Source organism: Mauremys mutica, chromosome 14, assembly GCF_020497125.1.
Source record: "Mauremys mutica isolate MM-2020 ecotype Southern chromosome 14, ASM2049712v1, whole genome shotgun sequence".
In the NCBI taxonomy this organism is placed as follows: domain Eukaryota; kingdom Metazoa; phylum Chordata; order Testudines; family Geoemydidae; genus Mauremys; species Mauremys mutica.
This window is the reverse complement of record NC_059085.1, coordinates 26,960,547-26,975,143: the sequence shown is the minus strand read 5'-3', so window position 1 is coordinate 26,975,143 and position 14,597 is coordinate 26,960,547. Positions and strand designations below refer to the sequence as shown.

General features: G+C 46.2%; 2 protein-coding genes across 5 annotated transcripts in view; one reads left to right on the top strand and one right to left on the bottom strand.

The window, feature by feature from the left end:
* CEP89 (centrosomal protein 89) overlaps positions 1 to 14,597 on the top strand; it is a 120,741-nt gene that overhangs the window by 95,586 nt on the left and 10,558 nt on the right. For 3 of the 4 annotated variants that reach the window (XM_044987032.1, XM_044987031.1, XR_006573406.1), the window contains one exon: positions 10 to 179. In XM_044987032.1, coding sequence (XP_044842967.1) covers positions 10 to 179 — 170 coding nt within the window. Of the gene's footprint in view, positions 1 to 9; positions 180 to 14,409; positions 14,535 to 14,597 lie in introns of those variants that run through there. The other variant, XM_044987033.1, reaches the window with a different exon arrangement.
* The window catches only part of TDRD12 (tudor domain containing 12), a 246,959-nt gene continuing 232,389 nt past the window's right edge, over positions 28 to 14,597 (bottom strand). Inside the window, exon 29 of the mRNA XM_044987027.1 lies at positions 28 to 132. Within this exon, the coding sequence (XP_044842962.1) occupies positions 96 to 132 (37 nt within the window). The 3' untranslated portion in view covers positions 28 to 95. The remainder of the gene's footprint in view (positions 133 to 14,597) is intronic.

Here is a 14,597-nt window from a genome sequence, read left to right as displayed (position 1 = left end):
CTCTCATAGGTATACAAAAAGAAAGCTGCTGGGAAGCTTGGAGACATCAATCTCAAAATGACGGCGCAAGAGAAGGAATTTGCTGGGAAGGCTTCTCAGTACCAGCGTGAAATGAAGCACCTCCAGCGACTGCTGCAAGACAAGCAAGAAACCCTTGATGAAGTGCTGCAGCAGAAAAGGTAAGTCAGTCACAGTCAAAAACAAGCCAGTTGGATTGAGTGGTAAAAAGGGGGAAGCTGCACAGCTGCAGGCAGTTGCTTTTAATCACAATTCCATCTGGTATGCTCTGGGAGCCTTCTCTCACTCATCTCTGAGCTATATAGAAAATACTGAAATGCTCCTTATTGTCTTCTTCCCACCTCCAAAAAGTAATCTTACAAGGAAGGAGTTTTCCATGGAAGACTACAGCTGTTCTTAATTAAAAATCCTCCCAATGGATCATTGCATCTCAACAAAAAAGAAATATGTAGCAAATATCAACTTGAATCCAGCTTTTAATTATTTTGTGTGTCTATACATCACTAGGACATATGATAGTAAATAAATTATCTTTCAGTGAAGACTGAAGTACCGTTTTTGCTGACAGTTTTCTGACAAATGGGAAGTGAAAGCAGTCAGAGAACCTTGTCAGATGAGTACACTGAGAGGGGACTGGTTTTGGAGTGATATATAATGACAACATCTTAATATTCTATTATCCACTACTGTAGATTGCCACCATCAAGAGCACAAAAGGAAAATAAAAATAGTTTAACAGATTTTGACAAGATTATGACTGTCAGTGTTGAAATAGCCTATTAATATAAATAGTTCCTTAAGGAGATTTTTTCCCCTGGTGGTGGAAGACTTGATAGCACATTCCCATTATCGGCATAAAAGAAGCACAATAAGTGAGAGCTAATTAAGCAGTCATATTGCAAGTCACCTCAGCCATTGTGGGATAATATGGATTTAAAAGTGATGGAAACCAGAGCTCAAGCAGAGTACCATCTACGTCTACAAGATCAGCACAGTTCTGTTTCTTGTTAGTGCATACAGTGTCATTAGATGGCATTAAATTGTCGGTAGATACATAATAAGCATCATTTTGCTGCATCTCTGAAAACTGGCAGAAAAATAGAGTATTCTGATCATTCTTGATTTGTCTGGGAAATGGTTACTTAGGATTTTTACTTATTTAAGTGACTCTTCTCCACGCATGCCTGTGCCAACTGTTTTAAAAAATAACTAGTTAAAGGAGGAGAACTATGAGATATACTTTGGGGTATAAAGCCATTGTGCCATCATATGAGCTTCTTAAATATTGGCTTTATGTCCCCAAGAAAAGGAGGTAAAGTTAGCCAATCTAAACCCCTCAGTTGAATAATATTAGTATTTGTATCAAACATTATCTTCCACAGATACACTGACTATACTTAATCACTTTCTTTTCTATACTCTGAATTGACTATTTCTCCTTGATAAAAGACTATCAGTAACTTGAATTTTACACTTTTAAGAAGCTACATTTTCACTTGGCATTGTAACATTGTTAATATTACTGGTTTTTCTTTGATTTACCAATATAACAGTAGTGGAAAGTGTGGTTTGTGCAAACAATCATACTAATATCACAAAGAACTATGTTTACATTCAAGCAGTCCCTTTCATAACAGTGTAGTCACTGACTGAATTTACTGATGGTTGCTCAGTCTTGATCATGTTTACTGGAGCATAAAATGATGCATACAGCTGATAGAAAGTAAAGTATTGATGTTAGGTTCTGATAGCTGCTTTCCTATTCATTTTCTAATTCTCCTGTTTTAGTTCAACTCATCTTTTATATTTTGCTGTGGCAGTTATGTTAAAAAACATTAAACTGAAATAGATAAATACCTATAGCTGAAAAGCCAGATTAATCCTATTATTGTAAAGCTAGGACTATCCTTTTTATTTTTAACTATAAAGATTTTTTTAATTTAATATGGTAAGTATAATTAATTATGCTAAAATACCTCACTTATGTTGTTTCATTCACCTCTGAAACACTGTATTGTCAATAAATCAAGATTCCTCTAGCTCTGATTGTCTCCTGATAACATATTTACTAGTCATCCCAAGCCAAGCATTTTAAAGGAATGTTAACATATTATAGTATTTCTGCCATATAAAAATTCATTGCTCTTGTCATGTCAATTCAATATATTTCTAGCTTTGTAAGGTTTATCTTTATCACTCTCCCCTAACTGACAGAGGAATAAAGTGGAGGGAGGAATCTAACTTGTAGGTTAGATGTCACTAATCATCTGTAGCTTGGCAACCAGCATCACTAGTGCTAGGACAGTAATGGACTGTTATAGATTTATTTCCACCAGCACTGTTCAAGGAGCAAAATTTGCAGAACAGAAAACTGTTTTCAGCACATAATTTCAATTATGAACTTAAAATAGTTAGTGATAAAGATAAAAGTATTCTGAATACTAAATAAGATGGGTATAAAATAACTTACCACATGCAGGCTTCATGTATTAGACTGTACATTTGGAATATCGATTTAATTAAAATCATACTATGTTCAAGAATTTTGAATCAGGAAAGCTGATGTGATAAAACAGTTAACTGAAGATATGTGGACTATTTGGTTAGCAGTGTTTTTGTGTTAATGTTACAGCAATTATTCTTGCTATAAAGCAAATCAAACAGTCACTTTAAAGACCCTGACATTAAATTCTAACCAAAAGCAATTCACTTAGGTAAATTGAAGAACCTGGGATGATGCAATGTCCTTTCCTCATACTATTTTCTTAAATTTTGTTTTATAACAGTCAGAGCTAGGATCAGGATATCAGCTATAACTTTTATTCATATCTTGACACTCTTTGCTTTCATAAGGGGGCTAGATGTACTATAATTATTTATGGGCGCTTTTTAAAAAAAACAAACAACAACACAGCTATTTTTTATTCCTAAACTTGCTTATGATTGCATGCATTGTTCTAGTTACTAACAAATGTGGAGGATATGCCATAAACTCATCTGGCTTTGAGGAGTTGATTGCTAGAAGATGAGCTAGCTTTGAGTGCTATTTTTAAAAACAGACATTCCTGTTGAGCAGAATTCACAGCTTACAGACTCCTGCAGGGGACCATATTCAGTCTGCATTTACAGTGTCAGAAACAGTCTTCATGAAAATGACTTCCATTTTAAATCTTTGTATGTTAAAAAACACTTAAATGGAGTCACATGGTATTATTAAAATATATTATTAAATAAATATACAAAGCTTTCATGGAGCAACAGGGTCTTTAAATAAACAGTTTCTAAATGGCCAACCTTCCAATTCAAGATGTGATACTAAAAAAGGGTAAAGGAGAGCATATTTAAACTATGGTGCTCTAACCTGTGCAAAAATAGTTTTTTCTCCAACACACATTTTTAACACCTCAATCAATGTAATTAAAGGAACCAAGATCATTCAAAATAGCCATACAGCATAGATAGCTAAGTGTTATGCCTTTTGCAAGATGGTCACACATTTGGCAGTCTTACGACAGATACTTGTTCAGAAAATTCCTTCTAGCCCAGAGAAAGGAGCACTGGACTGGGAAGAGCTATGATTACTAGGCTCACTCTTCCAAAGATCAATATTAATATTTCTGCCATTCATAAATTGAATAAGGCCGTATACCCCTATCTGAGAATAGAACCCATACCTCTAACGTAACAGACTCACATCTTCTTCCCTTAACCACACTTTAAGAATAAATGTGCCAAATCTAACTGCTTAGCTATACTTCCTGCAACCCTCTCTACCCATTGAACCAGTCAGTAAAGGAACCCTGGTATCCAGATACCTAACATTCCCCTGCTGTCTCACCAATAGCAATGTAAGCCACTAACGAAGAGTATATCACACGCCGCGCTCTAGGGTCTGGTCCACATACACAACAGTTTGTTTCTGCCACAGGTTATCCCTTTAGCTCAAATAATAGAGGATTATGCTGTGGATCTGAATGTCCTGGGCTCAATCCCTGCTGACAACTCATGTTTGTATGTCAGTTTTGCCTCCCAGTCCATTTTTGTGTGCGGTTTGAAGTCCTTGCAGATCTGGCAGCTGTCCCCTATATGAGTCTCTCCCAGACAATTCTGACAACTGGAATGCAGGTCGCTCAGGGGAATTGCCTCGCCACAGGAGGGACAGGGCTTGAAGCTCAGTGACCGAGGCATGCCTCCGCATCAGGTAACAAATGAGCTCCAGTAACTGATGGAGAAAAAACTCCAAACACTTACTGACTTAAAAACTAACTATTTACAACTAACTCAACTACATACACTATAAAAAACAGCGGAAAATCACTTGGAAAGTTTGCTGAAGCAAAAATTGCAGTTCCAGCAACTGCTGTGGGCAATAAGAAGGAACTGAGGGGGTGCAGGCCAGGCCCTTTATTTTGGCTCTATGAGCCCATGGCACCACAGGGCGCCAGAGCCAATCCGATGGATACAATCGAGGGAAAAATTTCCAGCAATTGTCCTTGGGGTGCACACAAACCTACACTGGAATACACATGTGCAAGCACTTGAAGAACCGATTGCTTCATAGATATCAATGTATAAGTAATAGTATATAAATGTTGATATGCACATGGTTTATAAATATACCAATAGACTAATGAAAAAAGATAAACGTGAAGTGACAAACGATGATGTGTGCGAATAAATATGAATATATTATTACCATACACATATTATAAATGTATAAGTCTTAACTGTGGGTAGAAGCATAAGAATATACAACTGCCCATATAAAGTGATACAGGTAGTCACAAATAACATACAAGTAGTTATGAATATATTACCATAATGTATGTATTAAACAAATAAACCTAAATCTCTGACTGCCAGAAGCTAGGACTGGATGACAGGGTGAATTACTTGATACATTTAATTCCCTCGGAAGCATCTGGCATTGACCACTTTCAGAAGACAGGCTACTGGACTAGATGGACCATTGGTCTGACTCAGTATGGTCATTCTGAAGTTATTAGGGTCTTATGTTAAATAGACTTATAAATAGAGATATAAATATAAGTAGAAATAAGGAGATAATGATAATATAGTTACTATGAATATATAGATATACATATGTTGGTGTATCAATATATTGAAATATTATACTATCATGTCTAACAGTACTGATTATATCCTATAACACTATTAAATATAACAGATGTGTCAAATATATGTACATGAGTTTCCTGGTTTTTGAAGTCACAGTTCCTTGTTCTTCAAGGGTTAAAGTCTCCTCTTTCTTTTCCTTTGAGAGAATCTTGCTGTTACCCTTACAGAGATCTGATCTCAGTTCCTGTAGTGCTTGCTGGGGGTACTGAAGTATTTCACAGTGTCTGTCAGCTTCATTATGAAACTCAGAGGATATCTGAGCTGTATTAATATCTTATCACCTGAGAGCTTGTTTGATGCCATTAAATGCTTCTGTCTTGCTTAAATTTACCGATCAGTCTAGATACAAAGAAAATTTAAAATCCCTGTACTTGAATTCCTTTTTTCCTACCAGCAGATATCCTCTTAACTTTGTTATTAAACCTTAGCATTTTAAAGGTGATGGGTCTAGGATTCTTGTTCCCTCTCCTGGCCTCTGCCACTCAATGAGCCCTTTCAATCTCCAGGGGTGGCAAGCCGGGATCTAATTCTAGTATCTCAGAGACTGTGTTCTGGAGAAAGCTAGTCATGTGTTTTTTCCTTCCAGCCCTTCAGGGATCCTCACTAACCACAAATAACTCCTGTGTCATCTGTTTTCAAGATCTCGCTTTTCCTCAAGACTGGGTTAGTCCATGCCTTATGGAAGCATTCTCCCTTTTAACATCCTTCAGTTCAATGGCAGTTTTTCATAGTTCTCTAAATAGGTCAAATAAGCCTTGACTTCCCCCACATCTTTAGAGAGCCCATTTATATCTTGAGATAAAAGATGAAACTTGGTAGTTTGAAAGTCCTTCATAGCTGCAAAGTCCTCTCTGTGAGACTGCTGGATTTTCTCAGCCGTACTTTTCTTTGGAGACTCAGGGTATGTCTTCACTATGAAATTAGGTCGATTTAATAGAAGTCGACTTTTTAGAAATCTATTTGATACTGTTGTTTGTGTGTCCCCCTACTAAGTGTATTAAGTTGGCAGTGTGCGTCCACAGTACCAAGGCTAGCGTTGACTTATGGAGCGTTGCACTGTGGTAGCTGTCCCCCAGTTTCCGCCCCCCATTGGAATTCTGGGTTGTGTTCCCAATGCCTGATGGGGCAAAAACATTGTCGTGGGTGGTTCTGAGTACATTTCATCAGACCCCCTCCACCTCCGTGAAAGCAATGGCAAAAAATCGTTTCTCGCCTTTTTTCCTGGGTTACCCATGCAGACGACATACCACGGCAAGCATGGAGCCTGCTCAGCTCACTGTCATTGTACGTCTCCTGGGTGCTGCTGACAGATGTGGTGCTGCAGTGCTACACAGCAGCAGCTCCTTGCCTTTTCAAGTTGGCAAAGATGGTTAGCAGTCATACTGTGCCATCTGCTGCTGTCTCCTGGTTGCTCCTAGCCGGCCTCGGTGAGGTCGGTCAGGGTCACCTGGGCAGACATGGGTGCTCCTGGTCGGCTAACTTCAACGTCTTCCTCCTCGTCCCCTAAATCTGCATCCCTGTTGCATGAGAGTCCATTGATGGACTCAAAGCACAGGGGTGGGGTAGTTGTAGGGGCACCCCCTAGAATGGCATGCAGCTCATCATAGAAGCGGCATGTCTGGGGGTTTGCCTCTCTGTTTTTTTTGGTAGGCTTGCCTCAGCTCCTTAAGTTTCACGTGGCACTGCTGCGGGTCCCTGTTATAACCTCTGTCCTTCATGCCCTTTGAGATTTTTTCAAATATTCCGGCATTTCGTCTTTTGGAACAGAGTTCGGATAGCACGGATTCGTCTTCCCATACAGTGATCAGATCCAGTACCTCCCATTCGGTCCATGCTGGAGCTCTTTTGTGACTCTGGGACTCCATGGTTACCTCTGCTGATGAGCTCTGCATGGTTACCTGTGCTGATCAGTTGACGATGCTTGGCAAACAGGAAATGAAATTCAAAAGTTCGCAGGGCTTTTCCTGTCTACCTTGCCAGTGCATCGGAGTTGAGAGTGCTGTCCAGAGCGGTCATAATGGAGCACTCTGGGATAGCTCCCGGAGGCCAGTACCGTCCAATTGCATCCACACCTTGCTCCTTAAGGGACCAGAGGTAGTCCAGGATAGTAGGGACAGGGACTACGAATGGATTGAGTCCTCGTTGATCACACCAGAGTGCGAACCGCTTCCATTTCGCAAGGTAGGTGGTGCGAGTGGAAGGCTTTCTGCTCTCTAGCAGGACTTGCTGAACTGCCGAACAGTCCCTTTCTGCGTGGGTCAACCACGCAGGTACCAAGCTGTAAGATGGAGGGACTACAGGTTCGGATGGCGGAGTCTGCCGAAGTCCTGAGTGATGAGGTCCGGCCATAATGGAAGGGGGATGGGATCCCGAACGGAGAGCTCGAGCAGCAGGGTGTACCAATGCTGCCTCGGCCAGGCCGGAGCTACGAGTACGACGTGGGCTCTGTCCCTCCGAAGCTTCAGCAGCACTCGGTGCACGAGCGGGAATGGAGGGAAGGCGTAGAGGAGGTGATCCTTCCAGGAGTAAAGGAAGGCATCCGACAGGGAGCCCGGCGAGCGACCCTGGAACGAGCAAAACAGGTGGCACTTCCTGCTCTCCTTGGAGGCGAATAGGTCTATTTGGGGAAAGCCCCACCTCCGGAAGATTGTGTGCACGACATCTGGACGGAGAGACCACTCGTGGGAGAGGAACGACCTGCTGAGATGGTCGGCCAGAGTGTTCTGCACTCCCGGAAGAAAGGACGCTTCCAGGTGAATGGAGTGGGTCACGCAGAAGTCCCACAGGAGCAGTGCTTCCTTGCAAAGGAGGGAGGAGCGAGCTCCACCCTGCTTGTTCACGTAGAACATCGCTGTCGTATTGTCCGTGAACACTGTCACGCAGCGGCCTTGCAGGTGGGCGCGGAAGGTGTGACACGCCAAACGGATCGCTCGCAGCTCGCGGATGTTGATGTGCAGAGCGAGCTCTTGGGTTGACCAAAGACCTTGGGTGTGAAGGTCACCCAGATGAGCTCCCCAGCCGAGCGCTGAGGCATCCGTGGTTAGAGTGGCGGATGGGCGAGGAGGGTGAAATGGGACTCCCGCACACACGACGTCTGAGTCTAGCCACCAGCTGAGGGCCTTGAGGGTTGGCTTGGTGACCGTGACCACCATGTCGATAGGGTCTCGATGCGGGCGGTACACTGACGCTAGCCAAGACTGGAACGGGCGGAGGTGGAGTCGCGTGTACGCGGTAACATACGAACAGGATGCCATGTGGCCCAGGAGGCGGAGGCAGGAACGCACCGTCGTGGTAGGAAAGGTGACGAGGTCTCGGATGAGGGAGACCATCGTCTGGTGCCGAGATCGCGGTAGGCAAGCCCTGGCCAACGTGGAGTCGAGAACCGCTCCAATGAACTCCACCCGCTGCGACGGAATCAATGAGGACTTCTCGGCGTTGATGAGAAGACCGAGTCGTTGAAATAGGGACAGGATTTCTGTCAACTGGTCCCTCACCAGCCGCCGAGACTTTCCGCGAACCAGCCAGTCGTCGAGATACGGGTAGACGTGGATATGACGACGGCGGAGGGCTGCGGCAACCACTGCCATACATTTGGTAAACACCCTCGGTGCAGTGGAGAGGCCGAATGGTAACACTGCGAACTGGTAGTGTACGTTGTTGACCACGAAACGTAGGTAGCGTCGATGGGGAGGGTAGATCGCGACATGGAAGTACGCATCCTTCATGTCGAGGGCGGCAAACCAGTCTCCCGGATCCAGAGAGGGAATGATGGTCCCCGGGGTGACCATGCGAAACTTGGGTTTGAGCAGGTACTTGTTCAGCTCGCGAAGGTCCAGGATAGGACGTAGCCCTCCTTTCGCCTTGGGGATGAGAAAATAACGGGAATAGAATCCCCTGCCCCGCCTGTCTGGAGGCACTGCCTCTATGGCACCCACGCTCAACAGAGTCTGGACCTCTTGTAAGAGGAGCTGCTCGTGAGAGGGGTCCCTGAAGAGGGACAGGGAGGGTGGGTGGGAGCGGGGGGGGCGAAACAAATTGAAGGCGGTATCCCGACTGGATTGTTTGAAGCACCCAGTTGTCCGTTGTTATTTGGGACCACACCGAAAAGAAATGGGAAAGGCGGTTGTAAAACAGAAGGGTAGGATCCGGTAGGGAGAGTGATGGGCCGTCCTCGGGCGTCCCATCAAAAGGGCTGTTTGGACCCTTGAGGGGCCTTGGAAGGGGCCTGGGCCTGGTTGCGCCTGTTGCCGGATGGTCGACGGCGATTCAGGCCCGTCCGCCTGCTGTTGTAAGGGCGGTACTGAGGCTGATGGAAAGGCCGTGAGGGTTGCTGCCTGAAGGACCTGCGCTGTGTTGCCGGCGTGTGCATCCCGAGGGTGCGGATGGCGACGCGACCGTCCTTCAGGGTCTGGATTCTGGCATCGGTTTTGTCCGAAAACAGTCCCTGGGTATCAAACGGCAGGTCCTGCAGCGTGTACTGCACCTCCGGTGGCAGGGTGGAGGACTGCAGCCAGGAGATGCGGCGCATCGTCACTCCTGAGGCTAGGGTCCGAGCTCCCGAGTCCGCAGAGTCAAGAGCGGCCTGGATGGAGGACCTGGAAGATTTTTTCCCCTCATCCAACAACGCCGAGAACTCTTGGCGGGAGGCTGTTGGGAGCAGCTCTGTAAACTTCGCCAGGGACACCATGATGTCATATGCGTACCTGGCGAGGAGGGCCATCTGATTGGCGATCCGCAGTTGCAGACTGCCGGCAGAGTAGACCTTGCGGCCTAACAGGTCCATCCGCCTCGCCTCTTTAGACTTCGGCGCAGGGGCGGGTTGACCATGCCGCTCCCTGTCGTTGACCGACTGCACGACCAACGAGTCTGGGGTCGGGTGAGTATACAGGTACTCATATCCCGTGGGGGGGACCGAGTACTTGCGCTCGACCCCGCGGGCAGTAGGAGGGATGGACGCCGGCGACTGCCAGAGTGTGTTGGCGTTCTTTTGGATTGTCCTGATGAACGGCAAGGCCACCCGTACGGGAGCCTCCACTCCAATGACGTTTGTCACTGGGTCCTCGTCCTCCTGGACCTCCGCCACGGGGAGATCTATTGCTTTCGCCACGCGGCGAAGCAGGTCTTGGTGGGCCCTCAGTTCTATTGGTGGAGGATATTTAGCAGATGCTCCGGCCACCGCCTCGTCTGGTGACGACGACGAAGACAAGCCCTGGACCACAGCCTTCGTTGAGGGATCTTCTAAGGGTTGGTCAGCTGGCTCGGGCTGAGGATGCCTCTGGGGGTCAGGCGGTATCAAAACCGAAGCCGGTGGCAAAGGGGGCGGTCGACTGACGGTGGCCTCCGGTACCCTGCGCTCGGAGGCAGGGGCTCTTGGAGGAAAAGGCACCCCCTAAGTCCCGTATTGGGCCCAGGGGACCCAGAAGCCCCACTGTTGTGCACCCTGAGGTTGACCCTGCGGAGTAGGTGGCAGGTGCCCGTTGCTGTCTGCCCCGGAAGCGACCGACGCGGGGCGGGTTGGCCATGGGGGTGCAGAGGCGCTAACGGACTGCGCCGCCGAAAGAGGCAGTCTGGCCCCGGACGGTGCCGAGGATCGGTGCCGGTCATCACGGTACTGGGATGGTGACCGAGACCAACGTCCGCCGCGGTGCCGGGAGCTTGACCGGTGCCGGGAAGCAGACCTCCGTCGGTGCCATCGCGAAGGCGATCGGGACCTGGAGCGATGCCGGGAGTGCGACCGGTACCGCGATGTTGAACGGTACTGGGACTGCGACCGGCGTCGGGACGGCGACCGGTACCGCGATGGTGAGCGGTGCCGGGATCTTGAGCGGCGGGACGGTGACCTGCGTCGGGACCGGGAACGAGACCGGGACCGGGAGCACCGTCTGTGCCGTCCGTCCGGAGAAGTGGGCCGGATCATCATCGCCGGCTTTCCCGCCGATACAACAGCCCGCACCGGCGGTGCCGGGGGCCGGAGGCTCGGTGCCTCTGTGAGCTCTATGAGCTCGCGCGCCGTAGAGAAAGTCTCAGGCGTGGATGGCAGCCGGAGCTCAACCACGGTCAGCGCCGGGGAGCATGGCGGTGCTGGACTCGACGGCCCTTGCGGAGCCGGAGTCAACGGCACGGTGCACGTCCTGTGCACGGCCACCGCTGGTACCGCAGGTGGCGGGATTGGCTTGGCTGCTGGGCCCTCAGCGTGGGACTTGGCAGCTGCCTTCGCCAGCTTGCGCTTCTTGGATGGTGATAGGGAGCGGTGCCGGGCCTTCGGCGCCGCTGGTTGAGGTCGCGGAGCCTCGGTGCCGGAGCGGCTCGGGGCCGCCGGTGCGCTCCGCACCGATGCAGTCTTCGGTGCTGGCACGGACGGTGCCGGGGGCTGGAGCGACGCCTCCATTAGGAGCTGCTTTAACCGAATGTCCCGCTCCTTACGCGTTCGGGGTTTAAAAGCGGAACAGATAGGGCACTTATCTGTCCTGTGACTCTCCCCCAGGCAATGGAGGCAGGAGTCGTGCGGATCCCCTACCGGCATAGACCGCTGGCAAGATGCGCAGGGCTTAAAGCCCGGTGCCTTGGGCATGAGCCCGCACCGGGAGAGGAAAGGGAGGGGAAACCCCCCTTATCCTTATCCTAAAACTAATTAACTAACTAACTAAGAGAACTATCTACACTAAGTAATGAAAGAACTATATACAGGAAAAAGTAGCGAGAGCTAGGGTTGTGGAGGACAGAGAGCACTCCACAGTTCCAACTGGCCGTCACGGGCGGTAAGAAGGAACTGAGGAGCGGACGGGCCGGCTGGGGTATATAATAAGCGCCATAGCGGCGCCACTCCAGGGGGCGCCAGCCGGCCTGCCGGAGTTGCTAGGGTAAAAATGTTCCGGAGAGCCGTGCACGCACGGCGCGCACACCTGACTGGAATGCATAGGAGCAATCACTCGAAGAAGAACTCCTAGTACACTGCTGGGTCTACGAACTTCTTGACATTCAACATTTATCTCTTTGTCTTGTCATCTTCCTCAGTTTGTCCTAACATTTACAAGAAAGTGATCACTGGAAACAACCTGGGAAGAGACAGTTTTCCCCAAAAAACAAACCAACAAAAATTATTGTTGTTTACTAAAGACATTTTGATAGCTTCTAAAGGAAGAATGTACAAATTCCATGTTCTTTCAAACTGACATTTAGGATTTCCTTTGAGAGAATTCCTGTTCCCAATATTTCTTAACTTTTACAGCCTTCTTGCAAAAATACTGGAAATTCACAGTAACCTTTTGCCCCACAAAGCTCAAAAGAATTTGGTGTGATTTTCCCACTTAATATAGGTGATATTCAATTGATGCTATTATTGTTTATAGAGCAGGCTTATGAAGAATATAGTTTCACACATCTTTCTTTAAATTAAATGTTATATCTGAAATATGTAATCTAAGTTGTGAATATAGCTGCAGGGTAAGAAATCAGGTTTGCTATCACATCTTATTTATGTTTCTGAACACTGCTTTTCCTTCCTCTATGATTTTTCTAGGTCACACCATATTATATCATATAAATCCTGTGCAGTGGTACAGTACATAGTAATTTGTCACAGCTGTTACACTTTCCGAAGAAATGGCATGGCTGTTTTGTACTTGTAAAGTACGAGCCTGAAAATCTTGACTAAATTTCCTGTGTTTATCCTCAGAAAAGGTGCAGCAATACAAAACTTTGCAATGCTATATAATCAGAGGAAAGGGTCCTATAGTCTTTTGCCTTAGGTTTTCAGATGAAATTACCATGAAGTTTTCTGGTTGTGGGGTTGGTCTTTGTGATGTGGATGCTTATCTACTACAGAGTGGACTGAGATAGCTAATTCACGGAACTAGAAGACTGAATTAGGATCTGAGATAAATGGAGGTTCAGTTTTGGGAAAAATCACTGAATCTGCCTTTGCTCTCCTTCCATTGCTCTCCTAAAACATCTTAGTATTAACGCTTTTTGGTAGCAGCAAGTAGGGTATTCAATCTCATCACTCTTTAGCTTAGTTGTGATTTTAATTGCATTTTCATCTTTAATAAGTTAGGCAATCATTTGTTAATGACAAACAGACAGAAGGTTATTATCTTGTACAGTCGTGTTTAGAACTGGGATATTTATTCACTGCTGGAGGAATGTCCATTTTTAAGATGCTAATTTTACATGTAGAATTATTAACTCTTGACCAAAATGAAGAGATGGCACACAAGACAGAATGATGTTTAGCACAGGTCTATGAGAGGAAATCTACTAAACTAAGGGCCTTTACAGACAGTGTCAAAACAGGATGCTAATGCCAGTGCAGGATCTGAAGAAATTTGTTCTGGAGGGGTGCAACAGGTCCCTGTGAAGTAGGAGCATTACATGGAAAATATGGGCAAGGAGTGGTGTAAAAAGAGGAGAAAACCTGAACCTTTAATGAAATCCCAGGATTAACAGATCCCCTGTTATAGCCTCCAAGTTCTGTGATCTCCTTGGAGATTGATGAGGACGGTGGTGGCCTTGCTGTGATTAAATCCAGATTCCGGTGACTGAAAAGGGCACTAGCAAGCCAGACCCAGCCACCCTGCCAAAAAAAACCAACAAAACTTTCAGGTTCCCGTAGCCTCAGAAAATTCAAGTTACTCTCTTCCTGTTCTGAGCAGTGCTGGGCTGCCATCTTGGATTGGACTGGGAGTTTGTTTTATTTATGAAGAACTTTGTATGACTCCCTATACTTTTGCATGTGGGTTCATTTATAAGAATTTAAAACAAAACAAGTATAATATCAATGGATAGAAAGACTTAGTCCACTGTTGCCAGCCACAACCTCATGATAATACCCTCCTCTCAGTAGCTGACTACCAGAACAAATAGCTACATTACGAAGATGTGTCTTGCACCATATACTGTAGGCTACCACACTCAGACTGTGGCATAGTGCAAACAAAAGCCAAGGGCATCTATGATGAACTTTCTTACAGCAACATGCTTTGACCAAAATAAAGTCAGCAGGCAGCTTCAGCTGCTTTATTTCCAGTTTATTTAAGTTTTATTTAGGATCCTTCAAAGGCTCCCTTGCTGTTGAGGCCATTTCCAAGAGGTGCAAACCCAAATTGACTTTTAAGGTTAGCGACTTCAAATATGCTTGCTTTTTTATTATTTTAAATATATCAATACAGCTAACATTGAACTGAGCAATGCATGAAGGAAAAGTGACACGTCAAAGAATTTATATTCTGATCTCTATTTCTTTTGCCCTCTCAGCCCCTCTTTTTGACAGGTACCTTGAAGGCATTAAACTGCAGTTCAGAGTTGAGCCCTCCTTAGTTTTGTCTCATCACTGCATTAAAACCTTGATGCCTTGAAGTTCACCAAAGCATAACCACAACCCAGGAGCGCTCTTGCTGTTGGAAATTAAAGGCTGAATGCTGAAATAATAATAAAAAACACAA